Source organism: Cricetulus griseus, chromosome 2 (genome assembly GCF_003668045.3).
Source record: "Cricetulus griseus strain 17A/GY chromosome 2, alternate assembly CriGri-PICRH-1.0, whole genome shotgun sequence".
Taxonomy (NCBI): domain Eukaryota; kingdom Metazoa; phylum Chordata; class Mammalia; order Rodentia; family Cricetidae; genus Cricetulus; species Cricetulus griseus.
Window position 1 is genome coordinate 199,661,719 of NC_048595.1, and position 27,905 is coordinate 199,689,623.

A 27,905-nucleotide genomic window follows, 5' to 3' on the forward strand; every position below is an offset into this window, starting at 1 on the left:
TCTTTACCTGACTCCGTTTTGGTAATTCACCCTTTACCTGGGTCCTCTGGAAGAACAGCCAGTGCTCTTAGTTGCTGAGCCATCTCTCCAGCTCTGAATCCATAGATTTTTGTCATTTGAGGGAAGGGCTGCTGGATCCAATCACCCATGAATACTAAACAATGACTTGCTGATATTAGGGTTACAAATAAATTCTGTTGATCATATGAATGCTTAATTTTAGAGTGTGTGGACAATGAAGGTCAACCTAATAGTGATTTCAGAGAGTATTTCATAAAAATAGAAGTGGGAGCTACAGCACAGTGGTTATGCCATGCATGATGATGGGTTAGGACTTTCCACTAGGGAGTTGGGAACCAAGACTGGTCTAGCAAGTAGCTGAGACCAAGCAGCCACATAGCATGGGGGTCATAGAGGGGCTGCTGGGTGGGTGGTGTTGTGTCTTCACACAAAATCCAACAGAGACTTCTGGCTGTTTTCAGGGCTTCGGCTGGAAGGTGTATATCGGAAAGGGGGTGCTCGGGCCCGTAGCCTGCGACTCTTGGCTGAATTTAGGAGGGATGCCCGGTCAGTGAAGCTCCGACCACGGGAACACTTTGTAGAAGATGTTACTGACACACTCAAACGCTTCTTTCGAGAGCTTGATGACCCTGTGACCTCTGCTAGGTTGCTGCCTCGCTGGAGGGAGGCTGCAGGTACCTCCAAGACTCAACTGAGAACTCCTGTCTTCTATCATCCACAAAGCTCTCTTGTGGAACTGGAGAATGAAACCCCTTCTCAACATTCCCCTGGGTGATCATGCAGTCACATGGCTTGGGGAATGTCCTAGTGTGCTTTCTTTTTTTGGTGGGGGGTGGGGTGGGGATTTAGACAGGGTTTCTCTGTATTGTTTTGAGCCTGTCCTGGCACTCTCTCTGTAGACCAGGCTGGCCTTGAACTCACAGAGATCCACCTGCCTCTGCCTCCTGAGTACTGGGATTAAAGGCATGCACCACAAACGCCCGGGCTTCATAGTGTGCTTTCTAATGATGTGATAAGCAGGGGAGGAAAAGATTTTTTTTGTCTTAACATTTCTGCATCACAATCCACCATTGCCAAGAAAAGCCAGGGCAGAAACTCAAGTAGGAACCATGGAGGAAAACTGCTTACTGGCTTGCTCCCCATGACTTGCTCAACCTTCTTTCTGACACCTGTCAGAAAGTACCCATAGTGTACTTGGCCCTTCCACATCAATAATTAATCAAGAAAAATAATTAATTAAGAAAAAAGCCCCCACAAACATGCCCAGAGGCCAATCTGATGGAGACAATTCCTCAGCTGAGATTCTGTCTTCCCTGGTGACTCTAGTTTTATGTCAAGTTGGCAAAAACTAACCAACACAGTGAGGAAGGAGGCAGAGAGAGATACATTCATCCTGGGTTTGTTTCTCAGAAGATCTCTGCCCTCAGCCTCCATCCTCTCTTCCTGGTTCCTCTCCAACTCTCCTCTCCTCTCTCCCTAGAGCTTCCCCAGAAGAATCAGCGCCTGGAGAAATACAAAGAAGTGATTGGCTGCCTGCCTCGAGTAAACCGCCGAACACTGGCCACCCTCATCGGGCATCTCTATCGGTTAGTACAGTCAGGCCCTCCCAGCGTCCTGTCTCGAGCCTTCAACACTTCAAACCAATGCCACAGTTTCATCTATTAATTAATTTCACCAATAGCTGTTACATGATGGTAACAGCTAAAGGTTCAGAGAATGGATTTAGGGACTATGAAGACTTAGGTTTTAACTAGGTTCTCCCATTCTAGCCATGTGATTTTAGGGTTTCTATTGCTGTGAAAAGACACCATGACCGGAGCTGGAGAGATGGCTCAGAGGTTAAGAGCACTGACTGCTCTTCCAAAGGTCCTGAGTTCAATTCCCAGCAACCACATGGTGGCTCACAACCATCCATTATAGGATCTGGTGCCCTCTTCTGGTGTACGGATATACATGGAAGCAGAATGTTGTATATATAATAAATAAATAAAATCTAAAAAAAAAAAAAAAAAGACACCATGACCATGGCAACTCTTATAAAGGAAAACATTTAATTGTAGTGCCTCACTTACAGTTCAGAGGTTTAGTCCATCATCATGATGGTGGGAAGATTATTAAGATGCAGATCTACCTTTACTAGGCTATTAGGAGAAAAGGTTTGTGAAGGGGGTGAATCCCAGGCTACATTGCATTGATTGGGCAATATTACAGAGATTTGCCAGCTACAGTACCATTAGTAAATCCAGTCCCTTGCCTGGGTTTCCAAATAAAACTCTGTAAGGTATAAAGTCACACCCATTCATTTCTGAGTCCCATGGCTTCTCTTGCAGTACAGCAGTGAAACTGAGAAGTTACAACAGATAGTATATGGCCTGAGGGCCTAAAGTATTTATTCCAGTCCTTTACCAAAAAAAAAAAAAAAAAAAAAAACTGTGGATACCTGCTCGACTAACAACCACCCATCCCTTTACTATGTCTCTGAGATATTCAAAGCCCCTTAAGACCTGTGCTGTATTATTCATTGACGTATCCCCAGCACCCTGGCATACAGTAGGGGACAGTAAGTGTCTGCCAGATTAATGGATGTGTTGGTGAAGGGGTGAACATGGGCTGGCCTCCTGACTCTGGTGCCTGTCTCTCTGCAGGGTACAGAAGTGTGCTGCTCTAAACCAGATGTGCACACGAAACCTGGCCCTGCTGTTTGCACCTAGTGTGTTCCAGACGGATGGGCGGGGAGAGCATGAGGTGCGGATACTACAGGAGCTCATCGACGGCTACATCTCTGTCTTTGATGTAAGGCTTTCCTAACCCTGCCATACAACCCCTCTGCCCTACCCCTGTGGACTCAGAGTCTGAGCCCATATTCCCAAACCCTCGCCTACCCTTGCATTGGCAACCTCCTCCCAGAGTCCCAGGCTGCCTTTCCCATAGTTTCAACCCCAACATCCTCTGACCATTGATTCCTGGCTCTTCAGGTCTCCGACACTCTTATCCAGTTCCCCTCTGACCTTGATATGTGCCCCGCTTCCCTCCTTTCCTAGCAACCTCTGAAATAACGTTTGGCCCTTTTGCAGATTGACTCTGACCAGGCAGCTCAGATCGACTTGGAGGTCAGTCTCATCACCACCTGGAAGGATGTGCAGGTAACCTGCCCCACCTTAGACTACTGAGTGGACAGCATCATAGGAAATGAGCCTCTGTTCACTGAAGAAAGCTTCCTTTCAGTCTGTCTTTCTGCACATTGACCCTTGGCTCTTCCATAGATGGGGAGTCCCAGGAGGGAAGTGCTTTGGGTAGTGTGTTTATTCCATTTACGCCATCATGAGGATTCTTCAGTACCTCACTTTCTTCATGATACTGAGTATTAAAACCAAGGGCCTCACATAGCCTAGGCAAGCGTTCTCTCACTGAAATATATCCCAGCATCCACCTTCTAAGTGTGGTAGTCCTGTCTGTAATCCTAGCACTTGAGTTGTGGAGGTTGGAGGATCAAGAGTTCAGCCACATAGATATCTGCAGGCCAGGGATGGAAATGTAGCTCAGATGACACGCTTGCCTGGCATGCATGAAGGAAGCCCTCAGTTGGCTCCCCAACACCACAAAAAAACCTGGCATGGTGGTGGGTAAGGATTCAGGCATTATGCTTGCCTGTCCCTGTCACCTGGCAGAATGCACTCAGGCAGTACCCTGGTCAGCCCAGGGTTCTATGATTACATAGTCTGCATGAAGGTGCAGAGGATTCCTTTAAAAGACAGACCCTGCCCACTTACGCTGTCTTTCCTGCTCTGTTTCCTTGGGGGCAGACTGGACTTTTCCTGTCTCCCTCTTCTCTTCTGTCCTATCTGTCTCTGTGTCTCTTTACCTCTTTTCTCTTTCCTTCTCCTCTTTCCCTTTCAAACTTCTCACTTAAGCTCTGTCTGCCTGGCATGTTTGTCCCTCTGCCTCTGTCAACCTTGCCTGGCACGGAATCCGCCAGGGTTCCCCACGCACTTTATCCTAACAGGTGGCACATTCCTGTAATCCCAGCACTCAGAAGGTAGAAACAGGAAGATCAAAAGTTTACGATCACCCTCAGCTACATACCAAGTAGGCCCAGCCTGGGTCTATATGAGACCTATCTCAGAGTTGAAGGCCATCGTGGGACCTTGGGAGATTTAGGGTGGGGCAGGAAGAATATTGTTTAAAATACAATAGCAAGTACTGCTGAGGACATCCTAAATTCCAGGCATCTCTAATCTCATTTTAGCACCACACAATTCCTTTAAGTAGGTAGTCTCATTTTTTTTTTTTTTTCAAATAAAGAATTGAGGCTCTGGAGTCACTTCTTCAAGGTCATGGTAGGTGAATGGTAGAGAAGGAAAGTAAGTAGTCTTGACTGCAAACCTCTTCTTGAAGCCACTGTATCACACAACCTGAGGTGACACCATGTGAGGCTAAATACACAGTTCCCCAATCAAAGGCCCAAGGCATGTTGGGAAGGAGATCTGGGGGAGACCTTTGCTGGGGGAGGTACATAGAAGGCCTTCTTCCATGTGGGTATTTTTGTAACCTCTCTGTCCTCCTTTATTGCCCCTCCCCCAGTTGTCCCAGGCTGGAGACCTCATCATGGAGGTTTATATAGAACAGCAGCTCCCGGATAATTGTGTCACCCTAAAGGTCAGTCTTTAGGGACTGGAGGGGAGAGGAGGATGGAGAGGGGTGGGTGCAATGGTTTAATCAGCATGGGCTCTCTTGTCTGTATGCTAGGTGTCCCCAACACTGACTGCTGAGGAACTGAGTAACCAGGTGCTGGAGATGCGAGGGACAACATCAGGGACAGACTTGTGGGTGACATTTGAAATTCTTGAACACGGAGAGCTTGGTGAGCATGATCACACATTTTTGTGTGTGGACACATGGCCAAGGTCATCAGTGATTTCTCTGTTGCCAAATGTAATGGCCATTTTACTAGTCAACTCATCCACAAGAGAAGGTGTTCACGAGGTAGATGCTTCCTTTTCTCAATCTTCTTCTCTTGGCTTCAGCAAAGTTTTCCTCTCTATCTCAAAGGAAGTTCCTTTTCCTCCTTTGTCCTGACTGAAGTGTTAGAAGGGCCAGGAATCAATACTGGGCCATTTCTTCTTTTCTACCTATATTCTTCGCCATGACTTTAAATACCCTTAACTGGCCAGGCGGTGGTGGCACACGCCTTTAATCCCAGCACTGGGGAGGCAGAGGCAGGGGGATCTCTGTGAGTTCAAGACCAGTCTGGTCTACAAGAGCTAGTTCCAGGACAACCTCCAAAGCCACAGAGAAACCCTGTCTCGAAAAAACAAAAAACAAAAAACCCTTAACTGACTGACATCCAAATTAATTCAGGGGGGCTGAAAATTCACTGTGTAGATCAAGTTGGCCTTGAACATATGGAAATTCTCCTGCTTCTTTCGCTCAAGTGCTGGGATGACACATACACACTAGCGTGCCTGGCTGACAGCTCACATTTTTATCTCTGGTTCAGAACTCTCCTCTGTGCTACAGACTTAAGAAACCCAATTGCCTACCTGACACCTCCACTTCCCCCAGGCATTTCAGTACCCAAGACAGACATTTCTTCCCTTCCTTGGCCCCTCTTCCAGTATAAAGCCCAAACTATTTTCTGGTTTTTCGTTTTCAGCAAACAGTACCATAGTTCACTCAGTTATCAAATCCAGAAGCCTAAGGGTCCTAAGCCCACCCTTTTTCATCTTCATACTCAATCCACCAATTAATTAGTTCTACTGATTGCATTAAAATCTATCGCTTTTCTCCATCTCTGTTGTTTCCACCACTCTAATCATAGTCACCATTATCTTTCTGTCTCCCAGTATGACCCACTGAAAGAAATGCATAGTTCCAGACTGGGAACAGCTGGACAGTGTCCTGTTTTTGCCTCTCTACAATCTATTTTCTGAAGAGTGGCCAAGTATAAACAAGATCACACTATTCCTATGGTTAAAACCTCTGACAGGTTCCTAATGAATTCGGAATAAAACTCCAAAGTCCTTATCATGGCCTGCAAACCCTCCAATGTGTGGCTGTTGTTATTTCTCATATATCACCTCACATCAGCCATTCTCTAATCTGTCTCTTTGCCAGAACATGGTGTGCCCTCTCTCTACCATGTTGACGGGTGAACATAGGTATTCGAGAATGAAAGGCAAGCATGCAGCCACTGGGTTACATACATCCCTCATCTGGCCACACTGGCTGTTTGGTTCTCCCAAGAAGAGTTTCTTGACTCATGACATTTGTTCTTACATTTCATCCTATAAGATCCTACCTGAAGCTGTGGTGGTCTACACCTGTAATCCCAGCAGTAGGGAGGCAGTGGCAGTTGGAGGACTGTCTGTTCTATATAGCTTCCAGGCCAGACAGGGCTACATAGTGAGACATTGTTTCAAAACAAAGAAATGCCCCAAACCCAAATCAAACAAATAAATGAAAAAGGTCATCCATGCTCTTAGATAGTTTGCTTTGCTTAATCTTTCAAAGGTTAATGATTAATCTTTCACAGATTGATGAGCCTCATCTAAAAATGCAATTTCTAACAGGCCTTGCCTGACTAGTCTACCTCACTTGCTCACCTGCTTTTCTCTTTGTCCCTTTGTTTCTCTATGTGTCTCTTCAATATTCTTTATTTCAAAGTGATTACTGGGGTCTGGAGGAATGGCTCAGTGGTTGAGAGTGCCACAGAGGACCAGAAGTTGGTTCCAAGTTCGTACGTTGGGTAGCTTGCAACTGCCTGTAATCTAGCTTCCAGAAACATACACACACTGAAAATACATCTTTAAATCTTTTGAGTCATTAATGGTCTCTATTTTGCTTGATTATCAGTTTATTGTTGGCTCCTTCATTAGGTTGCAGCTTCAAGAAAGTGGGCCATATGTATCATTCTTATATGTATCCTGCATGGTACCTGGCATAATAGCAACAGGATTAAAATAAATGTCTGTGGTTAGATAAGTGGATGAATGGATGAATAACTAGTAGAAGATGAGGTGGAGGCTCCAAACTTTGGGTAGTTTTCGTGATTACTGCCTACCTCAACATTCCCCTTCAGAGAGGCCACTGCACCCCAAAGAAAAGGTCCTAGAGCAGGCCCTGCAATGGTGCCAGCTTCCAGAGCCCTGCTCAGCCTCTCTGCTTCTGAGAAAAGTCTCCATGGCACACGCTGGCTGCCTTTTCACAGGTGAGTCTCCTTCCTCAGCCCAGCATTCCTTAGACCTCTCACAAAGGCGCCTCCACCCAGCATTGCTCTTCTGTGCCCAGGAGTCCGGCGTGAGAGCCCACGGGTGGGGTTGCTACGGTGTCGTGAGGAGCCACCTCGCTTGTTGGGAAGCCGCTTCCAGGAGAGGTTCTTTTTGGTGCGTGGCCACTGCCTGCTGCTGCTCAAAGAAAAGAAGGTGATGCTCCAGGCTAGAGGGGTGGGACACTGGGTGGCCAGCCAGGCAGCGGGGTCTCTAACTGTACCAACCCCTGATTCCGCAGCCCATATCCTCACCAATCTCATTGCTTCCCTGACCTTGACCTTTCTGACTCCATGATCACATGTCCCAATGCACCCATGACTTCTTGATCTTCCTATCCCTGGTGTTCTTGTACCTATCAATCTTACCACCTTTGTTCATGTTCTCAGAGCTCTAAACCAGAACGGGAGTGGTCTCTGGAAGGTGCCAAGGTCTACCTGGGAATCCGCAAGAAGTTAAAACCTCCAACACCGTAAGTGGTTGTCCCTGGTCCTGACCTAGGGCTTTCCTGCCATTACCTCTCTGGTTTTTGGTTACCCTATCATTGGTCCCCTTTGCCTTTCAGGTGGGGCTTCACTTTGATACTGGATAAGATGCACCTGTGAGTATCTCCTAGCTTGCTAGCATCTTCTCTGACTCCATCCTGTTTCCTGTCCGTGCATGCGTGTGTGTATGTGTGCGAGCAAGTGTATGTGTGTGTTCATGTGTGCAGAGATCAGAGGTCAACTTCATGTGTCATTCATTAGGACCTGAGGCTTGCCAGTTAGGCTAGGCTGGAAGCCCCAAAAGGCTGCCTGTCTCCAACTCCCCAGCTCTGGGCTAACAGGCACTAGCCACCATCTCAGCGTCAGCTTTTTTTTAATCAAGAAAACTTATGTGTATTGTGTCATTTTGCCTGAATTTATATCTGTGCACCATGTGCATGTCTGGGGTCCACAGAGGCCAGAGAAGGGCCTCAGACCCCCTGGAACTGGGATTACAGATGGTTATGAGCCACCACATAGGTGCTTCGAGTTGACCAGGTCCTCTGGGAGAGCAGCAAGTGCTCTTAACCACTGAGCCATCTCTCTAACCTCGTTTTTTGACATGGTACTGGGGATCCAACTCCAGTCCCTATTCTTGAATGGCAAGCACTTTACACCAACTGAGAGCTCTCCTTAGCCCTGCCCTGTCCTTTTTCCTCCCCTGTTCCCTTTTCCATTCCTCCATGCCTAGTGCTAGGACTCCTTCCATTTCCTGAATCACTGTTCACCCACAGCTGTCTGTCCTGCACTGATGAGGATGAGATGTGGGACTGGACCACAAGCATTCTTAAAGCCCAGGTGAGGAGGAGCAAGAGGCTGATGGAGCAGGATGGGCTTCTGGTACCTCTGGGGACCAGCCATACCTCCCAGGTCCACTAGTGCCAACCGGTCACTGTCTCCTCAGCATGATGACCAGCAGTCGGTGGTTTTACGTCGTCATTCCTCCTCTGACCTTGCTCGTCAGAAGTTTGGCACTATGCCCTTGCTGCCCATCCGAGGGGATGATAGTGGAGCCACTCTTCTCTCTGCCAATCAGACCCTGGTGAGACTCTGCCCCCAGCATGTCCTAAACGTATGATCCCTGCCCTTACCTTTGTCGCGCTGCAGGAGGAAACAGCACGTGCCTTGGTGTAAGATCTCCCACTCACTATGGCCCTCTTGTCCACATTCCTATTCTCTGTCCCCTCCCTTCCTGCCGCCATCTCCCGTTGTCTCACTTTGTCTCCGTCTCTCCCTCCCCTCTTCCCCACTTATCTGTGTCCAGCGGCGGCTACACAACCGGAGGACCTTATCCATGTTCTTTGTGAGTATTGTGCCTGCTCTAGCTTTGCGTGTGTTCTGTGCTGCCTCTGTCCTGGTGCACTCCATGTCTGTTCTGATGAAGGCCATCACTGTTATGTAACAGAGGACAGTGAGGGGTGATATGATGAGGAAAGGAGAAATTAGTTACAAATCTCAGAAACAGAAGGAAAAGGGTTTAAGTGAGCGCATTCTGGAACTGGAAAGATCTGAATTCAAGCCTCACCAACTATTTCCTTACTATGTGATCCAGGGCAACTTAACCCCTCTGCATCTCATTTTCCTGCAGCATGACCCACTTGCATGGGATTGTTCTGGCATCCAAATATTTGTAGAGTCTGACTCAAGGAAGAACTTGGTTAAGGATTAATAATACCATGACTCTAACATTTTGCCCATCCTCTGGTGCCCCATTCTCATCCAGCCAATGAAGTCACCCCAGGGGTCTGTGGAGGAGCAAGATGAGCTGGAGGAGCCTGTGTATGAAGAGCCAGTGTATGAGGAGGTCGGGGCTTTCCCTGAGCTTACCAAGGACACGGCCGCCTTCTCTTCCACATGGGAGTGGACAGCCAAGTCAAAGACACCCCTTGCCAGCCACAGGTCCTTTGATCAAACCCCTGTCTCCAAAGCAAGCCAGGAGGAGAAGACACCAGACTATTCTCCAGGCCCCCCTTCAAAGAGCGGTCCTCAGGCACGGGGGTCCCTGGAGGAACAGCTGCTCCAGGAGCTCAACAACCTCATCCTGAGGAAGGGAGAGCCTGCCACATGTCCAGAAAGTCCTTCCCAGCCCACCAGTCCCCAAGCCCCCAGCGCCACCAGCATTTCAACACAGGCACCCAGTTTACCTACCCAAACTCCCAACACTTCCAACCTAGCCTCCAGCCAGCCTCTCACATGACCCCAGGCACCACTGGGAGCTGCTTTTGCCCTAGATGGACGACTCTGGAATCCAGTATGGTACCATGGAAGGAGCACTGGACTGAGAGCCCTGGAGACTGTGTGTCTCAGGGACCCAGCCCATTTGTCTATACTATGAAGTCACTAAAATAAGGAGAGGAGCAAACAGCAAACTTTGCTTCTGAGCTAGAAGTCCTAACATTTTTCCTCAATAAGAGCAGCTCCTGCTTTATATATTTGATAAAGTGTTTCAGTGAGAGGTCTGGGGGATAAGGATGTTGTACTGCATTAAAGAAAAGCATAAATTTGGAAGCTAGAGATATGCATGCGGTTCAGATCTTCTTATTCTGCTTCCCATGTACTGGAACTACCCTCAGGCCCTAGAGTGGGGTGATCGATTGAGGTTGGGAACTGGGGCAAAGGGGAGCCAAAAAAGAATGGGTCTCTATTAATAAACTTTGGAACCAAAAGGCTCATTTTTCAACAACATTCATTCATTCAACAAATATGTACTGAACACCTAATTGATGCCAAGTCCAATGATACAATATGAACAAAACAAATGGGGTCCTTGCTCTTATAGAGCCAGAAGAAAGGAAACAGAAAATATACACAGGAGAGTTTAGTACTTCAAAGAAACTAAGTGACAGCTTGAGAGTGAATGTGGGTGTGGCCTTTACACTGGGTGGGTGGGCATGCAAGTCTCTGAGGAGCAGAAACAAAGGCAAGGAGCTGGATAAGGGGAATTTGAGGAGCAGGAGTGCAGGGCAAGGCAGGCAACAGGCATGAAAGCTGAGCAGTGCTGTGGGATGGCCTGGTGGGAGGGTGACAGCAGCTGGAGCAGACACTGGCCAGTGGGAGAGGCAAGATAGAAAGATATCGAAGCGCTGAGAATGGTGACAAAAACATTTAATCCCAGAACTCAGGAGCAGAGGCAGGTGGATCATCGAGTTCAAAGCCAATCTGGTCTACAGAGTGAGTTCCAGGATAGCCAAGGCTACAAGGCAATATACTGTCTCAAAAAACATTTTAAAAAATAGGGAAAATTTGGAGGACATGAGAAGGCAGAGAGACCCTTCAGAGCTTCTGGCTAAAGCCTTTGCCAGTGGCACAGCAAGAATTCCAGTATCATTAATTGCTTGAGGCCTTTCTCCCTTACCAGCTGTAAACCTGCAGTTTTCTAGGAATTTCACTAGAAATCCCATGGACAAGGGTAGAATATGTAATAAACCCCTTGTGCAACTCTAGTGGCCTTTGGGTTTACTGTATTAGAATTCTGCCTCCTGAGCTACCACATACATCTCTCTTATCAAAAGAAGAAAAAAAAAAGATGTTTTAGCAACACTTTAAAATGTAATCTGAGAGCTGGGCATGGTAGTGCACCCTCTGATCCCAGAACTTGGGAGGCAGAGGTAGATGGATCTCTGTGAGTTTGAGGTCAGTTTGGTCCACAGGGTGACTTCTAAGACAGCCACTGCAGTTATAATGAGAAACCCTGCCTTGAAAAACAAAAAACAAAAGGATGTAATCTGAGAACCACCAACAGAATATACATGGCTAGTGCTAAGACAAATTAATTGCTTGCACTCCCTTAAGGAGCCCATACCCACACCTGGGAACAAACATACTTTCCCTATGCTCCCTTGGGATACACTCCTACTTTGATGTGTCTTACTTTCTTCTGATTGGTCTTTCTCTTCATTCTTGTGCTTTAATCAATATTAACATATCTTTAATAAAATTTCCAACTCTGTTTTGTTATACCAGCCAGTCTTGAAACTCCTTTCAGTATCAATGCCACAGATCCCAGTTTGGACTGAGTTGAGATCTAGGAGACTTGCCTTTAATCCCAGCACTTGGGAGTCAGAGGTGGCAGATTTCTGTGAGTTTGAGGCCAGTTCCAGGACAGCCAAAGTTACACAGAAAAACCCTGTCTCAAAACACAAAAACAAACAAAAGTCTAGGGGGGGTACTCAGGTTTTGTGGGTGGTGACAATGTGGAGCCTTGTCCCTGTCCTTTCAAGAATGACAAGAAGAAAATGCTTTTTGCAGGGGCCCAATCATCATATCCTTGTAGCCTGTATTCTATTTGGATTTTAGGCATTTGGGTTTTCCTTGAAAACAATTACATTCGAAGCATAAAAGGCTGTTATCTTAGCTCTCTTTTCAGTCACTGACCACTGTAGGAACAGTGGGTTGTGGGAAGAAGCTGGAAGTAAGAAGACTGGATGTTAACCCTGGAAACTGATAATTAAGTATCCGAGTGGAGTGGTGGTCTTGGAATTTGAGGGAAACAGATCACTAGGAATGCCACGCCCACTCCACCCCCGTGTGTGTTCAGCAATACAACTTGTATCTTACTGATGGAAGGGTTGTAGGACAAAATAAATTTAAAGCACACTGAGGGGCTAGGGAGATGGATCAGGGGATAAAGGCACTTGCTATGTAAGTGTGTTGACTTGAGTTCAAATTCCTAGCACCATAAAAAAGCTGGACTTACTGTAGTGCCAGCGCCTGAAATTCCAGGGCTAGTGGAATCCTCCGCAGTTTGTAAACTGGCTACTCTGGCATACACAGCAGAAAAACAATGGAGACCCTGTTCGCTGACCTATGCCGGCACACATGTGTACACACACACACACACACACACACACACACACACACGCACGCACGCACGCACCACTCTAAAATTCGTAAATTGGGGCACAAAGACCCAAAATGATGACAGAGGCTTTCCAGGCCACACACCCCTTCACTGATACCAGTAGGGCCTACTGGAGCCCAGGATGTACCCGTCTTTTCCTCTGGACTGGTTTCTGCGGGCTCCAGGCATATTTCTTACCCCTCTCACGCTAGCATTTCCAGTTCTGCAGGGATTAGGAAAAGGTGTTTCCCTTTGTCAGAGGCATCTTCGCTCAGGTGTCCAGTGACTCAGTTTCCCTAGTCACCTGGTCTTCTGCACTTAGTATCGGGACTGGTGATATGCATATGTAAATAAATGACCAGAAATAATTACAGGCTGAATCAGTGGCTATACTAGAAATAGAAGCCAGGCGTCTCGACTCAGAAGCCCGAGGTTCTCCCTCCCGCCAGGCGCACGCTGCGTCCGTCCCGCGGCCGGGAGCCTTCCGGGGTATTTGTAGCAGTAACAGGTTCAGTTCCTCTGCTGCCCCTGTGTGCTTCCGCGCCCGGCGCGCAGCTTGACGAGCGTGGGCGGGGCGGGCCAACTCTGGGGCGGGGCCTTGCCGTGGGCGGGGCCTCCTCGAGTTCCGGAGTGGAGTGTCTGGCAGCCTTTGCTGGATCCGAGATGCAGCCGCCGCCCCGAAAAGTGAGATTTGCCCGGGAAAGGGGAATGCCTGGAGGTCTTGGGGATCGGAGGGAGCCTATGGGCACTGGGCTCAGGGTGGAACACAGGGAGTGGCAAGGAGGTCAAAGCCCAACACAGAAGAAACCGAGGAAACAGCCCAGCCTCTCTCGGGCCCCGCCCCCTCACCGCTCCCTGTGAGGTGTTTTGTAGGTCCCCACGCCGGAATGGGGTACAAGGCTGGGGATCTTAATCTCTTATAATCTTACAGGTGAAGCCAGCCCAGGAGGTGAAACTTCGCTTCTTGGAGCAGCTGAGCATCCTTCAGACCCGGCAACAGAGAGAGGCGGATCTGCTGGAGGACATCAGGTAGCTCCAGACCCCTCACCTTCACATACACCATCTTCACAGGAGCTAGCACCACTCCTTCCTCAGTCTGTCAGGGTTGGGCGTTGTCAGGATGATCTTTCTGGCCTATTCTTTTATGGCCCTCATCTTAGGCCTGCCTCTTCAGATGCTGGGGCTCTATATTCATAAACAGAGAGCCCCTTCCTCAAACCCCACACCACTCTCCTCACCCCCACAATCAAGCTTAGAGCACAGTCCCCTCCCTCTCCCAGACCTGTTGTAAGTCTGGCGGACACCAAACCCTGTCGGTTCTCTCACCTCCAGGCCCACAGATGGTCCTACAGGGGTGGGAGGATCCTGCTGGGGCTCTGAGCAATAAGGTGAGGCTGACCTGTGTTGCAGCTGCCGGAGGTGATCTCAAGGACTCTCATCGTTCAGACCTATTCCCTCTGGATGTAGTCACCCTCTGGGCTGGTTCCCTCTTCCACCCGCTCAAGTTGAGGGGAGAATTGAGTGTGGGAGAACAGCAGCAAACAGTAACCCCCCGTTCTACTCTCAACCTCCACAGATCCTACAGCAAGCAGAGGGCGGCCATTGAACGAGAGTATGGCCAGGTATGGGACTCCTGTCTGAACCTTCCCTCTTGTTCTAGCTTCCTTGACACAGGCAGCAGTGCCCCACCCCCACCTTATTGTGGTCAAGACAAATAACCTAACTGTGTGATGCTTTTATTTGTGAGTTAATTGGAATAAGATGATTTTATAAATTTTTTTAAAAAGAACAAATATTTAGAATCTGCTAGATTTGTGTCAAAACCCTGCTCTACTACTTACTTAGCTGTGCGATCTTGGGCAAGTTATTTGGTATTTTTGGCCTCAACTTTTTTTCTCTGTAAAATGGGAATAGTAATAATAATACCCAAACTCCACATATGGTTATAAGGATTGAATGAATTAGTGAATGCAAGGCATTTGGGGAATGTATAGGTTGTATAGCCGAAGAATGTATCATAGACCCCGGTTCCAGATTCTCCTCCTTTTGGGGTGGGTCTTCATAAAAGATCTGCACTTGTGGTTTTCTCGCCAGGCACTCCAGAAGCTGGCTGGGCCATTCCTGAAGAGAGAAGGGCAACGGAGTGGGGAGGTCGACAGCAGGTGAGTTGCAGAGTTGGAAATGATGGGGAGCTCAGCCCCAGAGATCTCTGGAGATGAGGACCTAATGAGCAGGGGAAGGCACGGGAGCTGCAGGTAGAGCTGACACAGCAGCGGCAGAGGAACTGACCCAGCAAGGACACTGTGGGTGGGGGTGGAGGGCAGGAGTGATCCTGTGGCTGAGCTAATGGGCTGATCGATTGATGGGTTCCTAGATGGGGGGGCACTCTGTCTCTTGTGGTGTTGGGGTGGGGGGGGGTCTCATGAACCGGTGGAGTGTTTCTGTCTTCAACACAGACCTTCTCTGGGGAGGGGCAGGACAGTGTTTGGTGCCTGGCGCTGCCTACTGGATGCCACTGTGGCTGGAGGCCAAACCCGGCTCCAGGCGTCTGACAGATACCGTGACCTAGCCGGGGGCACTGGGAGGAGTGCCAAGGAGCAGGTGCTTAGGAAGGTATGTCTCAGTGGATGGGGTAAAGGAACCTCCCGCTCAGGATTAGACGTGGTTTCTTTTGGTCAGGATTCTGTGTATCTTTGCCACTAGGGGACAGAGAGTCTCCAGCAGGCACAGGCTGAGGTGCTACAGTCTGTCCGGGAACTGAGCCGAAGTCGGAAACTCTATGGGCAGCGAGAACGAGTATGGGCCTTGGCACAGGAGAAGGCAGCTGACGTCCAGGCCAGGTGGGCTCTTGGATGACCCAGTAGGACACACAAAGTGTGATGCAAGGCCTATGGGGTAGAATCAAAATTTCACATCTGCCTGACTCCTGAATACATTTTGCCTGCACAGACTGAATCGAAGTGACCATGGGATCTTCCACTCTCGGACCAGCCTCCAGAAACTGAGTACCAAGGTTTGGAGGACAAAGGCATACCTTGCCTAGTGGTTTGGGGTCCAGTGACATAGAAGTAAGAGTGGGTGGAACCTAGGCTTCCAAATTTCCCAGTGGTTCATTGCCAGGCACATAGTAAGCACTCAGTAATGTGGCTCCTTAGTTTCTCTGAGCCTCATTTTCTTCATCTGTATAGTGGAAACAGTACCTTTCTTTTTTGTTCTTTATATGTGCTTTTTGAGTACCTCTACATGCTAGGCAGTATTCCACCCCTGGGGATGCAGTGAGAACAGGACTCATGGAGTTCCATCCTCCCCGCCTGGTTGAGATGAGAGTATTGAATAATCAGATAAAGATGTAAATAAAAGTGCTATGATCAAGGGTAACAGTTGGATGAGATTTAGAAGGGAGACCTCGCTGAACAGGAAGCCTGAGTAGTGTCAAGGAGGTGGCCATGCCGGGATTTGGGGGAGGAACATTCTGAAGAGAGGGCATGGTGAGGGCAGAAGCTGAGGACAGAGAGTCACTTTGGTTCAAAGGTCTGAGAGAACAAGACACGTGCACATGGAGAGGGTCAGAGAGTTTCAGGGGCCGCTCATGTGAGATCAGGTAAACGATAGTAAGGCACGGTTTGTATTTAGATACATGCAGATGCCATGAGAGGGTTTTAAGCCAGTGTTACATGTGAAGGTGTTAGTGTAGTGTGAGGCATGCAGTAAACACTCAGTAATGTAAGATCCATTCTGGTTGTGGGTTTGAGGTTGGCCTTGGAAGGACTCCCAGGGTTCAGGGCAACCTGTTGACTCTTCTTTCCATTTCCTAGCTGTCGGCCCAGTCAGCCCAGTATTCCCAGCAGTTGAGAACAGCCCGAAATGAGTACCTGCTAAATTTGGTGGCCACCAATGCTCACCTTGCCCACTACTACCAAGAGGAACTGCCAGCCCTGCTCAAGGCCAGTACTCTTCCAGATTGCGCCTGCCTCAGTGAATGCAGACACCATCCCTGTTTCCTACTTCTTCCCAGGCTGGCCAGTGCTAGTGCTTAGTGTGAATGGAAGATGCATGTGTGGGTTCTGGTTCTTATTCTTGATGGCTGTGTCATACAAGACATCTGACTCTACATTCCTCATCAGAGTTAATCCCAGTTTCCCCACATCAGAACACTAATGAGGTTCAAAGGGAACGGGTGTGGAAGTTCTTAAACCATGCAGTGGTTTAAACATGATGGACTATGATTAGAGGAAGTAATGTCATATTCCTTGTCTCCTATCCCTCATGTCCATGCCCCATCCATGGATGGATAATCTGCACTAGAGGCCTGGGAGAATGGTTCTATGTACCTAATGTATTATGGTACCTTGGGTTCTCTCCAGGTCCTGGTAAGTGAGCTGTCAGAATACTTGAGGGACCCCCTCACATTATTAAGCCACGCGGAGCTGGAAGCTGCAGAGATGGCCCTGGAACACGCCCGCCATGGGGGGCAGGCAACTTCTCAGGTGAGGGCTGGAGGTGTGAGTGCTCCCCAGTGATGTTTTATGTCTTTTTCTTCAAATACGGCCCCTCCCTCACCCAGTGCAGCTCACTCTGGGAACAGGGTTGGGTGGCTAGCAAGTGAGTGACTGTGCATCATCCAACTGTAGGTAAACTGGGAACAAGATGTGAAGCTGTTTCTTCAGGGGCCTGGAGTCTTTTCCCCCACCCCACCTCAGCAGTTCCAACCAGCAGGGACCGATCAGGTGAGATCACCCTGCTTGTGGAAACAGGCCAAATCTAAACATAAGTATGGTTTTAGACCCCTTGTCTCATTGTCCTTATCCTAATATTGATCTGGTGACTGTTTAGCCTTGGATGGGGGTTTCAAAATCCCATTCACCTCCATCTGAACACAAACAAACCTCAGACCAAAGTTCAGTCCCTGTTCTCCTCATTCCACCTCTGTAGCTCAACTCTGATTCCATTCCTGGGCCTGTGTCTACATGAGTACATACTTGTGTCTACAGGCAAAGGCATTCACTCCGTTCTCTTTGTCCCTGACACTGGAGGTCAAGATGAAGAAGGAAGGGGCTGGAGAGTTGGCTCAGTGGTTAAGAGTCCCCTTTGTTCCTGCAAATGACTCGGGGTTTGATTCCCAGCATGCACTTGGAGACTCATCACCTCCTCGGGCTCCAGGCACAAATGTGTACAGACAGACATACATGCAGGCAAAGCATTCATACACACAAAATAAATAAGATAAATCTAAAAGAGAATTTTTAAAAGATGAAAAAGGAAAAGGAACTAATGAGAAGGTTAGAATTTTTTTTTTAAACCTGCATGGGATTCTTTTTTTTTTTTAAGATTTTATTTACTTATTATGTATAAATCTTCTGCCTGCATGCCAGCAGAGGGCACCAGATCTTACTCAAGGTGGTTGGGAGCCACCATGTGGTTGTCGGGAATTGAACTCAGAACCTCTGGAAAAATAGTCAGTACTTTTAACCACTGAGCCATCTCTCCAGCCCCAAGAAGGCTAGAATTTTTTTTCTCAAGTATTCTTTGTCTTTTTCAGGTGTTTGCCCTGGAACGGGGAGCAGAAGGCATGGCTGGAGAGAGTGGCCTGGAGAAAGAGGTTCAGCGCTGGACTAGTAGGGCTGCCCGGGACTACAAGATCCAGCATCATGGGCATAGGGTGAGGGGGGGGTACAGGTATCGGGGGTGCAAGAAAAGCCGAGAAATGGAGACCATTGGAAGGGAGGGAAAGAAATTTTAACACAGCGGTATGATTCAGCAGTTAAGAGTACAGCTTTCAGAACTAGACAGACTAGGGTTTGTATTCTCCCCTATTGCTTGTGAGTTCTCTAGCCCTGGCTAAGGAATGACTTCATCTCTCTGGACTTTGGTTTCCTCATCACTAAAAATGGAGCCAATAATAATACCTACCTCATAGGGAAGATAGATGACACAATGCAAGTGATGCAACTAGCAAAGGGCCAGGTTCAGAGTAAGCCATAGCATCTCCATCCACCTCTGCCATCCTCACCAGGTGCTGCAGCGACTGGAGCAGAGGCGTCAGCAGGCTCCAGACCGAGAAGCCCCAGGCTTAGAACAGCGGCTACAGGAAGTGAGGGAGAACATCCGACGGGCACAGGTGAGCCACAGACCTGGTCCAAGAGCCACTGAAATCCTGCCTCCTCAGGCACCCACCTACATTATGGTAGAGAAAAAGAGGGAAGCAGAGGGTAGACACAGCTCGCCAGGATATTATCTCTTTCTTCTCACACCAGGTGAGCCAGGTGAAAGGGGCTGCCCGGCTGGCCCTGCTACAGGAGGCTGGACTAGATGTGCAGCGCTGGCTGAAGCCCGCCATGACCCAAGCCCAGGATGAGGTGGAGCAGGAGAGACGGCTTAGTGAGGCTCGGCTGTCCCAGAGGGACCTCTCTCCCACGGTGAGTTCTTCCTTGTCCCTAACGATGCACACCTGGGAAAGGCTGAAATGCCTTATTAGAGGTAGAGCTTCTAATATGGGGATCACAATATCTAATTCAGATGGTTGCCGTGAGGCTTAAATGATACTGCATAGTTTCTGATGTGGAGAATCCTCAGTAAACTTGTAATGTGGTGATTATGAACCATGGTTCTGCTGGGCACACTGGTATATGATATGCCTTTAATCCCAGAACTTGGGAGGAAGAGGCAGGCGGATCTGTGTGAGTTTAAGGCCAGCCTGATCGACAGAGTGAGTTCCAGGTTAGCCAGGGCTGCCCTCTCTCGAAACCCCCCCCCCCCAACCCACCACAGTTCTGGGAGCAGTCTGGAAGTTACTTGAGTGCCATCCACTCCACTTAATAGCCATGTGACCTTGGAAAATTACTTAACCTTTGGGAGCCTCAGTTTCCAAAAGTAAAGTGAGGTTAATATAGCAAAATAACACTGGGTTATACTGAAGTTTAAATGAAACAATATATATGTAAGATATTTTGTATCTTACACTTAATTGTAATTACTATTATTTAGTATCATCCTGCCCTATTTGGTTGTGAGATAAGGTGGGTGATTAGTTATGGGGTACTGTCTTGAAGGAGGATTCCCAGTGTCCCTTAGAGCTAAGAGGGGGCGTGGGAGATCCATGCAGTACTTGAGACTTTGTCTGTCCTCTACCCCTGCCAGACTGAGGATGCTGAGCTTTCTGACTTCGATGAATGTGAGGAGGCTGGGGAGCTCTTTGAAGAGCCTGCCCCCCCAGCCCTGGCTACCAGATCCCTCCCCTGCCCTGCACATGTGGTGTTTGGCTACCAGGTGTGAATGGGTATGGAAGTTTCAGATGGGTGAACAGGGGTGGGGGTGGGGCAAATCTTGACTCCTTCCTTGTGGGGCTTAGGCAGGACGTGAGGATGAGCTGACTATCACAGAGGGTGAGTGGCTGGAGGTCATAGAGGAAGGAGATGCTGATGAATGGGTTAAGGTGAGTATGGGACCCTGGGTTGGGGGCAGTGGGAGGACTTGTGTGTGGCTCCCAAGGCCTCATCCAGGTAATGCCAGAAACTTGAGTGGAGAAAAGCCAAGGTCATAGACTCCTGAGCAAGTCTGATACCTGTTCACATTGCTCGGTGAGCAGGCTCGGAACCAGCATGGCGAGGCAGGCTTTGTCCCTGAGCGATATCTCAACTTCCCGGATCTCTCCCTTCCTGAGAGCAGCCATGGCAGCCACAATCCCTCAGGAGCAGAGCCCACAGGTAAGAAAAGGAAGTTATGGACTCAGGGACCATGAGTATAGATAGATACAGCTTACTGGATGTTGTAGAGTGGCTGGCACTATTGTACCACAACCCACTGTCTTATTTCATACTCTCTCCTGGGCTCCTGTAGCATTCCTGGCCCGTGCCCTGTACAGCTATACTGGACAGAGTGAAGAGGAGCTAAGCTTCCCTGAAGGGGCACTCATCCGCCTGCTGCCCAGGGCTCAAGACGGTGTGGATGATGGCTTCTGGAGGGGAGAGTTTGGGGGCCATGTTGGAGTCTTCCCATCCCTACTGGTAGAAGAACTGCTTGCCCCCCCAGGGCCACCTGAACTCTCTGACCCTGAACAGGTGAAGCTTTTTTCTCCTGTACTTCCCAAGTACCTCTGGTTTGGCCCTTTCACCTCAACAATGCTCCATATTAACCTTAAAGCCCTGTTTCCTCCCCAGGTTTGACTCCATGGTAGCTTTGGCCTTCCTGTGTGCTTTGGATGGGAAGAGAAAAGAGAAACCAAGGCACCCTTCATAGGAGTTTGGGAACTTTAGGGCCAGATAGGCCTGAATACAAATTGCTATAGCATGACATTGAGTGGTTACTGAGCTGCCTTCTTCACGTGTACAATAGAAACAACAATAGCTGCTTTAGCAGGCTTACTGACATGACTAGAGATGATAGAGGTAAACTCCTTAGCCCCATGGTACACAAGAAGTGTTTGAATTTGTGTTGCCTTGTCATGACTACAGCAGGGATCATATAGGAAAGTCAGAACACACCAGTTCTAGCCAGTACTCTGCCACTAAGTTGACCATGATTCTGACGAATGGCTCAGTCTGAATCTCACTTCTGCTGTAGCAGCCATCGAAATACATGGCTCACAGGGTGGTGATGAAGGTTGAATAAGTTTGTGTATGTGCCATGTTAGCAGAATACCTGACACATAGTAACTATTCAGTACACATTGACTGTTGAAATATGTGTCAGTTACAACTCTCATTTTGCTTTGGTATTGAGAAGAAATAGGAGAGAAACAAAGTGGGGTGAGAGGAAATGCTTGTTAGCCTTCCCACAGACCAGGAATGACTGTATGCTTACCCTATCTCCAGACGCTGCCATCCCCTTCTCCTCCCAGTTTTTCTCCTCCTGCACCCACCTGTGCCTTGGAAGGATCTTCGGCACCTGCTCTGCCTGCAGGTGAGTAGGGAGAATTGGAGCCTTGGAGCATAAGCAAAGATAAGGAAGAAGCTTGGACTCTGCCTTACCTGCCCTTGTGTGCCCCTGGTGCACCTTGCAGTAAGGCCCATGGCACATTGGTGGGGAGGAGAGCGTGGATTTGGAGCCAGGTTCAAACTCCTCTGCTCCTTTCTGTTGTATGACTTGAGGTGGAAGGCTTAACCTGTCTGGTCCTTGGTCTAGGTTTTCTGTTGTTATGCTTTAATCTTTGGAGAGAGGGCTGGCTTTGAACTAGCACTCCTCCTGCCCCAACTTTTCCTATGTGTTGGGATTAGAAGTATGAGTCACCAGCCTGGCTTGCTTTACATTCTTTATAAAGTGAAGGAAGGAAAAGGCACTGGTTTATCGAATGGTTAAGAACACTTGTTGCTCTTGCAGAGGACTCAAGTTTGATTCCTCATACCCACATGGGAGCTCACATTCATCAATAACTCTAGTCCCAAGGGATCTGACACTCTCTTCTGACACAGACATACATGCAAGCAAAACACTTGTACACATAAGGAAAAAAAGAGTTAACTAAGTTGTCTGTTAAGAATATACAACATCGATGGGCAATGGGGGGCCTTTAATCCCAGCACTTGGAAGCAGAGACAGGCGGATCTCTGTGAGTTCAAGACCAGCCTGGTCTTCAAAGAGAGTTCCAGGACAGCCAAGGCCATTATTACACAGAGAAACCCTCATCTCGAAAAACCAAGAAAAAAAGTAGAATATACAACATTGTACTTAGCATTCAGTAAACATGGCTCTTTTAGATCATTATTGTTTTAAAAATTAGTTGTCTTTTCTCACGGCATTCTTACATTCTTCCAAAAATGTACCCTTTTCTCTTACTGTCCTTGAACTCTGAAATATAATACCCATCTTTGGATTAATTTCTCTCTATATATTTGGAGGTGCTGGAGACCAAACTAGGATCTTGCTCATACTAGGCAAGCCTATTTACCCCTAAGTTATGTCCTCAGCCCCCTATTTTTCACCATAAAATACTGAGCTTTTCTAATATGTTCTAGTGTGTCTACCTTCTCCAAGTTGTGGTCCCTGATCCTAGAGTCACTGTCATCTCCTCCAACACTCCTGCTTGACTTTGAATGATGTAGTACTTGGACAGTCTCTCCCTCCCTCTCCCCCCCCCCCCCCCCGTGTGTGTGTGTGTGTGTGTGTGTGTGTGTGTGTGTGTGTGTGTGAGAGAGAGAGAGAGAGAGAGAGAGAGAGAGAGAGAGAGAGAGAGCGCTATGGCATTCTCAATAGCCATTTTGAGGGGAACATTGTACTTCACCTCCTTTCTTTGGTCGTTTGTCCAGAGCAGTTGTTCATTAAGTATTTGAGGATGGATGGACTAATGGATTTTATAGCTCAGGCTGGTGATTTATTTTTATTTATTTATTTATTTATTTTTGCTAAGTCAGCAAGTACTTATAAAGTGTCACTATCCTAAGCGCTGGAGATGCAGCATGGAGCCCAGCAAAGCTTGAGAATTGACTTCTGGTTTATATTTCTAGACAAAGTCCTAGACTGCCCAGGCCCCCTGGACATGATGGTGCCACGACTCAGGCCGGTAAGGGCCTCTGCCTTGGAGAAGACTGTACAGAAGGGTCATTCCTATGGGTCCTGTTTAGTTTGCTGGGCTGAGGGAATGGACAGGGATATTCCCAAGGACTCTGGAGCACTAATTTTGTATATCCCCTGCAGATGCGTCCACCACCTCCCCCACCAGCCAAAGCTCCGGATCCTGGCCATCTAGATCCTCTCACGTGAAGGCCAGGGGGTCACTACCCCCCAGTGATGCTGACAGAAACCAACCCCTCAATGATCTGGAGCGACATAGGCAAAAGCTGCAATCTTCTCTCATGTCCATGTTCACCTCCGGGGTAGAAACTGACCCTGTTCCCATTTCTGGGATTTGAGCCCACTCCTTTCCCCCATTGTTCCCCTGTATCTCTGGGCTGGAACTATCCCTTTGACTTTTTGCCATCACCCCATATCTAGGGTGGTAAAATAACCCCAAAATCTCTGGGGCTGGAACCCATTCCTTAAAGCCTTGTATGGCTCTGTCTCATCTCTGTCTTTACCCTGTCTCTGTGGGCAGCCCCACCCTGAATGCTGGGGTTATGAGGTCTGGAGCCAGGAGAGGAGCAGATCTTAGGAGTCAGAAGGAGCTTGAGCCAGGATACAAAGCAACTGTAATGGTCTGAGCAGATTTATTGACAGTGAATAAAGGGCATGAAGTCCAAGCTAGGGCCTGGGCCTCTTGCATCAAGAGGGCAGGGAGCCTAAGGTGCTATTGCTTTAGGGTCCCACCACGGGCAGGGCCTGGTCCCAGCTGCCACACTCCTGCATGTGGAGCGAGGTTTTGGGGAAGGCAGGCCAGGCAACCTGTTGGCAGGTAGGGAAAGGAAAAAGAATGAGGGGTTGGGAGTTGGGAGGCGCTCCTCCTGAGGTCCCTCAGCCTGGGACCATGTCACTCCAGATAGAAGTAGAGCTGGTCCCTCAACTGAGGAGCAGGCTGTCCAGTGGAGGGGAGAGCCTTCATGGCTGTCCATACCCTGGCAATGCCTGCTGGTAATCCATCAGCACAGTGAAGACTGAGGCTTGGAAGAAAGGAGGGGGGAACAGTGTTGCTTCCTCTTCAAGCTCTGATCCTCCTATTATCCAGATTGTATCTTACTCCTGCAGGACCTCTAAGCCCACTCCCCACCGCCAGCAAGGAATCTGTAACACACACTAAACTTGTAGGGTTCAGGGAGTTGATAGGCTTGGGTAGTTTAGGTAGAGGGTAAGAGGATGAGATTACCTGGTCTCGAGCTCAGGGAGACTTGCCTCACATACCCCCTGCTTCTGGTGGTAGAGACTCCTGAGAGAAGGGGAAGTATTCAGTGGGAGCAGGAGGTGGATTATCAGTGTTGCCTAGCATAGGGACAGTAATATGAGTCCACCACTGCCCAGTGAAGCCCTGGCCATGTCTTCATACCTGCTGACCTGAGGTGTCCAGTTTGTTTGGCTGTCCATTTGCCTCTTGACGAGGCAGCCCTGGGCTTGGGCCTCTTCCTCTAGTGCCCAAGGTCAGTTCTGCAGAGGTTCCAGGAGTTGCCTCAAGTGTACTAGGGACTAGGCTATCATCCTTGATTCCTCCATTCTGCACTGAGTGGGTGGCTACAGCCTGGGAGGATGGTGGCTCAGGGAGCAGCCTCTCAATAGCAGCTGTCCCTGTCCTAGGCTGCCCTCCTCCAGCCACCTGACTGGCCCCTGGTTCCTGCCCCCCACCAGAGCCCCAGCTTCTGTCTGTAGGGGAACCATCACGGTGTTCATGTAGGCCATAGCGTTTCTCAATGTGTGTCACTCGGAATCTGGATGGGAAGAGAACATTGCAATTTAGCACTACAGCTCAAATGTCACCTAAACCTCCCTCCCTGGGGTTGATGGCAGCTTCTCTGGCCTGGGGTAGGGGGGCCATCTGAGATTGTGGGACACTTAATGCAGCTTGACCCCTGCTGCAGTTGCTCAGTCATTCAGAGGAGAGATCGGGCCCCACCTTTGGGGGACAGGATTATTGGGGACCAACTTAGCCTCCATTTTCTTGAACCACTGTATTCCCACCTGCCCACTGAGAATACAGTGGTCTCTCCAGGCCTGGGGCGGCCTTTTCCTTCCTTAGAGCGACCCTGACGGACAAGCGGGGGCCTCTTGTTGCGGCTACAGTGAATACAAGGAGCTGCAGAGCCAAGATGCACTGTGTGATGATGGGAAGGGGCTCCGTCCTGCAGGCTGGAGGTGGCATCCACACTGGAGCACAGGAAGAAAGGGAGCAGAAATGATATTTTCATTTCCCTTCCTGCCATTTCCTTCTGTTCTCTCCATAGGCTCTTTAAGCCTCCCCAAACCCCACCTTCCCTAGGTTCCAGCATCCTTTTGTCTTTAGTAAATTCAGTGTTAAGCCATGAGTGGCCATGTGAATTCCTTTCCACCCTGTTTACTAAAGGGAGCAATGCTTAACCAAAGAAAGCAACACCAGAGGTGATTGTTAGGCTGGATGGTATCTAGATGGGAGATAAAGGATAAAGGGTTTCTACAAAACTTCTTCCATAGGTTAGCTAGCCTTGTCCACCCCTCCCCCTTCAACTCCCATGGTACTTGGGAAGACTGTATTAGAGGAGAGGGTACTCAAAGGTAAGCTAAGTCATGCTGGCTCTTGTTTCTACCTGGAGAGCTGCACTGTCCCTTCTCCTTCACTGTCCCCTAGCATCTCCTTCAAGGCCTCAGCATTGGCTGATGGAAGAGGGAGAAGAAGGAGTCAGTAGAGGTGGAGGACAGGGCAAGAGAAAGTCAGTTTGTGAAGGAGCAAGCTTTTGGCCTATACCCACCTTCATTTTGGATGATGCAGCGAACAATCCTCTCTACCGTGTCCTCATTCACGTCATCGTCTTCAGCTGAAGGATTAAAGAGGTTGGCAAGGAAGTGGGAAATGAGTCAGCTTTGGGGGGAATATGACCTGATGGCCCCATGGGTGATGGCTATAAAGAGTATCCCTTTACCTATGTGCCTTCATGCATCGGGCCAGAAAAGGTAGAAGAAATGGGCTCCCAGGGCTACCATGAATGGACCCCCTTCTCTAGCCTCGATTTCGGGGTGGTGTCACTTTACATGCAGACTCAAAAAACCACCATAAGCTGTCTTTGGGTTTCATCAGGATTTGGGCTGGGTCTGTCAGCCAGGGAGGTAGAAAAAAGTTTGGGGAGAAGGGTAAGGGAGGAAGGTGCTTTAATCAGGGTTCTAGGCTCCTCACTCACGGGGCTGGAGCTGGGCATCATCAGGCTCTGAGCCCCTAGATGTGCGGCAGCGGTAACCTTTCTTCTTGAGCACGTGGCAGATCATGAAGCCTACAAGGCCCATGAGGAAGAAGACCAGCACAAGCAGGAAGAGCATGTACAGCCCATGTTGGGGCGGCTCCAGGCCAGGCTGTGGTTCCGACATGAGGCCCTGGGGGGCGAGCGCGGGCCAGGGCGCCTCCTGGGTTTAGTGGGCTGCAGCTGGGTACCCGCAGAGTAGGAAGGTATCTTAGGATCCGCAATAAGAGGTCCGCCCCACCCCCGACCGAACCTAGGAGCTGTCCAGACTGAGGGTGCTGGTCGGCCAAGACCGCCACAGGCTGGAGGCCAGATGGCATCTACGAAAGCCCTCTGCCACGACCCAGCCCCACTTTTCTGACATCCAGACCGCTATTTTTTACAGCTCATCCCGCGCCCCCGTCCCTTCCAAGGACACTGCAGCACAAGGTGGGACGAAATTCTCAAACAGCGAGCTCAGAAAACACGCTGGAGTCAGTGTTGATACCTCCTCTACACCGGCCTGAGTCAGGCCTCGTACAGCCCCCTCCCCTCCTTGCATTCCTGGGTCCCCTCTTTTTCGTTCCTCCCACCCTGGCCACCTGGCCCACCCGGTACCGGTGGTTTGGTTCTGTCTCCCGCTCCGGTTCTGGCTCGGGTCCCGGTTCCAGGGGCGTCCTCGTCCGGCTCAGGGCCCCCGACGCCCTCCCGGAGCTCATCCCTTGCTTCCTCCCCCTCCCCCCTATGCCGCCTCACCGGCTCCGGGCTGGTGGCTGCGGATACCGGTGCCGCGGCAGACGGGGGGAGGGAAGGATGGCGGAAGATGTGGACCGGTTGGTTGGGAGCCGCGGCAGGCTCCGGACCACTCCTGCCCGGGAAATGGAGGAGATGGGGGAGCGCCTCTGAAACTGTCTTGGGTTCCCAAATGCCTATCGTGTCACGGGCCCGGGACCAAGGGGCGGAGCACAGGTGTGCGGGGCGGAGAGCGTGAGCCTTACGCGTGTGTGAACGCAAGTGAGATGTGCGCGTGACTGCGCCGCCCCCTCCCCCAGGAGGAATGTGCGGCGTGAGTCTGGGTCCTCGTGGGTGGTCGGGAGGTCAGGCGGGGCTCTGGCCACTGGTCTAGCCCTCATGTCTGGCACAGGTCCTGCCCTCACATTCCCCGGATGAGTGGAAAGCCAGCAATCTTCCTAGCGCCTGGGAAAATCTGGCTTTCTACACCTGAGAGAGGCAGGATGCCCAGACCTTCCGAGGTTCCTAGAGAGGGAACGCTGCCCCAAGACCCGTTTGGGGCTAGTGGGTGGACAGAATGACTCGGTTTCCCGAGGATATGACCCTCGTCCAGAAAGAAACGGCCCTTGTGTCCTATGAATAACGCCGCGGGTCCCGCCCAAGCACGGAGTCTCAAGCCTCAGAATCCGGACCGGGACAGCAAGGGAAGGGGCGGAGCTCCCACAAGGGGCGGGACTCCCACTAGGGGCGTGGTCTGGATGTG

At 49.5% G+C, this 27,905-nt stretch overlaps 3 protein-coding genes across 24 annotated transcripts in view; 2 read left to right on the top strand and 1 right to left on the bottom strand.

Annotated features, from left to right (window-relative positions):
- The window catches only part of Arap3 (ArfGAP with RhoGAP domain, ankyrin repeat and PH domain 3), a 29,124-nt gene extending 18,645 nt beyond the window's left edge, over positions 1-10,479 (top strand). For 11 of the 16 annotated variants that reach the window (XM_027398045.2, XM_027398044.2, XM_027398039.2 and 8 more), the window contains 14 exons: positions 483-695; positions 1,502-1,607; positions 2,667-2,814; positions 3,096-3,164; positions 4,603-4,677; positions 4,768-4,882; positions 7,100-7,228; positions 7,309-7,442; positions 7,676-7,758; positions 7,852-7,887; positions 8,545-8,608; positions 8,715-8,852; positions 9,075-9,113; positions 9,534-10,479. In XM_027398045.2, the coding sequence (XP_027253846.1) occupies positions 483-695; positions 1,502-1,607; positions 2,667-2,814; positions 3,096-3,164; positions 4,603-4,677; positions 4,768-4,882; positions 7,100-7,228; positions 7,309-7,442; positions 7,676-7,758; positions 7,852-7,887; positions 8,545-8,608; positions 8,715-8,852; positions 9,075-9,113; positions 9,534-10,007 (1,823 nt within the window). In that variant the 3' untranslated portion in view covers positions 10,008-10,479. Of the gene's footprint in view, positions 1-482; positions 696-1,501; positions 1,608-2,666; positions 2,815-3,095; positions 3,165-4,602; positions 4,678-4,767; positions 5,005-7,099; positions 7,229-7,308; positions 7,443-7,675; positions 7,759-7,851; positions 7,888-8,501; positions 8,609-8,714; positions 8,853-9,074; positions 9,114-9,533 lie in introns of those variants that run through there. The other 5 variants (XM_027398038.2, XM_035440166.1, XM_035440167.1 and 2 more) reach the window with 5 other exon arrangements.
- Positions 10,480-13,247: 2,768 nt separating this feature from the next.
- Positions 13,248-25,528, top strand: Fchsd1 (FCH and double SH3 domains 1). Of its 5 annotated transcripts, none has more exons than XM_035440170.1 (20): positions 13,248-13,334; positions 13,582-13,679; positions 14,227-14,272; positions 14,745-14,812; positions 15,107-15,263; positions 15,354-15,490; positions 15,600-15,663; positions 16,466-16,594; positions 17,015-17,137; positions 17,282-17,377; positions 18,190-18,309; positions 18,664-18,768; positions 18,905-19,066; positions 19,788-19,916; positions 19,999-20,082; positions 20,236-20,353; positions 20,487-20,707; positions 21,461-21,548; positions 23,090-23,145; positions 23,280-25,528. In XM_035440170.1, the coding sequence occupies exons 1-20, from the start codon at positions 13,314-13,316 to the stop codon at positions 23,343-23,345; spliced, it is 2,088 nt and encodes a 695-aa protein (XP_035296061.1). In that variant the 5' UTR covers positions 13,248-13,313; the 3' UTR covers positions 23,346-25,528. The 5 variants fall into 5 exon arrangements, 4 of the variants coding, with proteins under 4 accessions (XP_035296061.1, XP_027253850.1, XP_027253849.1 ...); XM_027398049.2 differs by having other exon boundaries at positions 15,122-15,263; XM_027398048.2 differs by having other exon boundaries at positions 15,128-15,263.
- Positions 23,772-27,867, bottom strand: Rell2 (RELT like 2). Of its 3 annotated transcripts, none has more exons than XM_027398051.2 (8): positions 27,029-27,867; positions 26,375-26,614; positions 25,949-26,014; positions 25,787-25,853; positions 25,185-25,370; positions 24,559-24,934; positions 24,382-24,441; positions 23,772-24,178 (listed from the first exon to the last, which is right to left on the bottom strand). In XM_027398051.2, the coding sequence occupies exons 2-7, from the start codon at positions 26,556-26,558 to the stop codon at positions 24,409-24,411; spliced, it is 912 nt and encodes a 303-aa protein (XP_027253852.1). In that variant the 5' UTR covers positions 26,559-26,614; positions 27,029-27,867; the 3' UTR covers positions 23,772-24,178; positions 24,382-24,408. The 3 variants fall into 3 exon arrangements, with proteins under 3 accessions (XP_027253852.1, XP_027253854.1, XP_027253853.1); XM_027398053.2 differs by having other exon boundaries at positions 23,772-24,299; XM_027398052.2 differs by having other exon boundaries at positions 27,022-27,867.
- Between the last annotated feature and the right edge of the window lie 38 nt (positions 27,868-27,905).

Bases quoted from the DNA above. Each gene is read 5' to 3' on its own strand.
- Fchsd1 (XM_035440170.1), top strand. From the start codon at position 13,314: ATGCAGCCGCCGCCCCGAAAA. The intron at 14,813-15,106 runs GTGAGTTGCAGA...TCTTCAACACAG, and splicing joins AGTGGGGAGGTCGACAGCAG to ACCTTCTCTGGGGAGGGGCA. The intron at 20,354-20,486 runs GTAAGAAAAGGA...GGGCTCCTGTAG, and splicing joins CTCAGGAGCAGAGCCCACAG to CATTCCTGGCCCGTGCCCTG.
- Rell2 (XM_027398051.2), bottom strand. From the start codon at position 26,558: ATGTCGGAACCACAGCCTGGCCTGGAGCCGCCCCAACATGGGCTGTAC. The intron at 25,854-25,948 runs GTGGGTATAGGC...CTCTTCCATCAG, and splicing joins CTGCATCATCCAAAATGAAG to CCAATGCTGAGGCCTTGAAG. The intron at 25,371-25,786 runs GTAGAAACAAGA...CCTGTGCTCCAG, and splicing joins GGGACAGTGCAGCTCTCCAG to TGTGGATGCCACCTCCAGCC.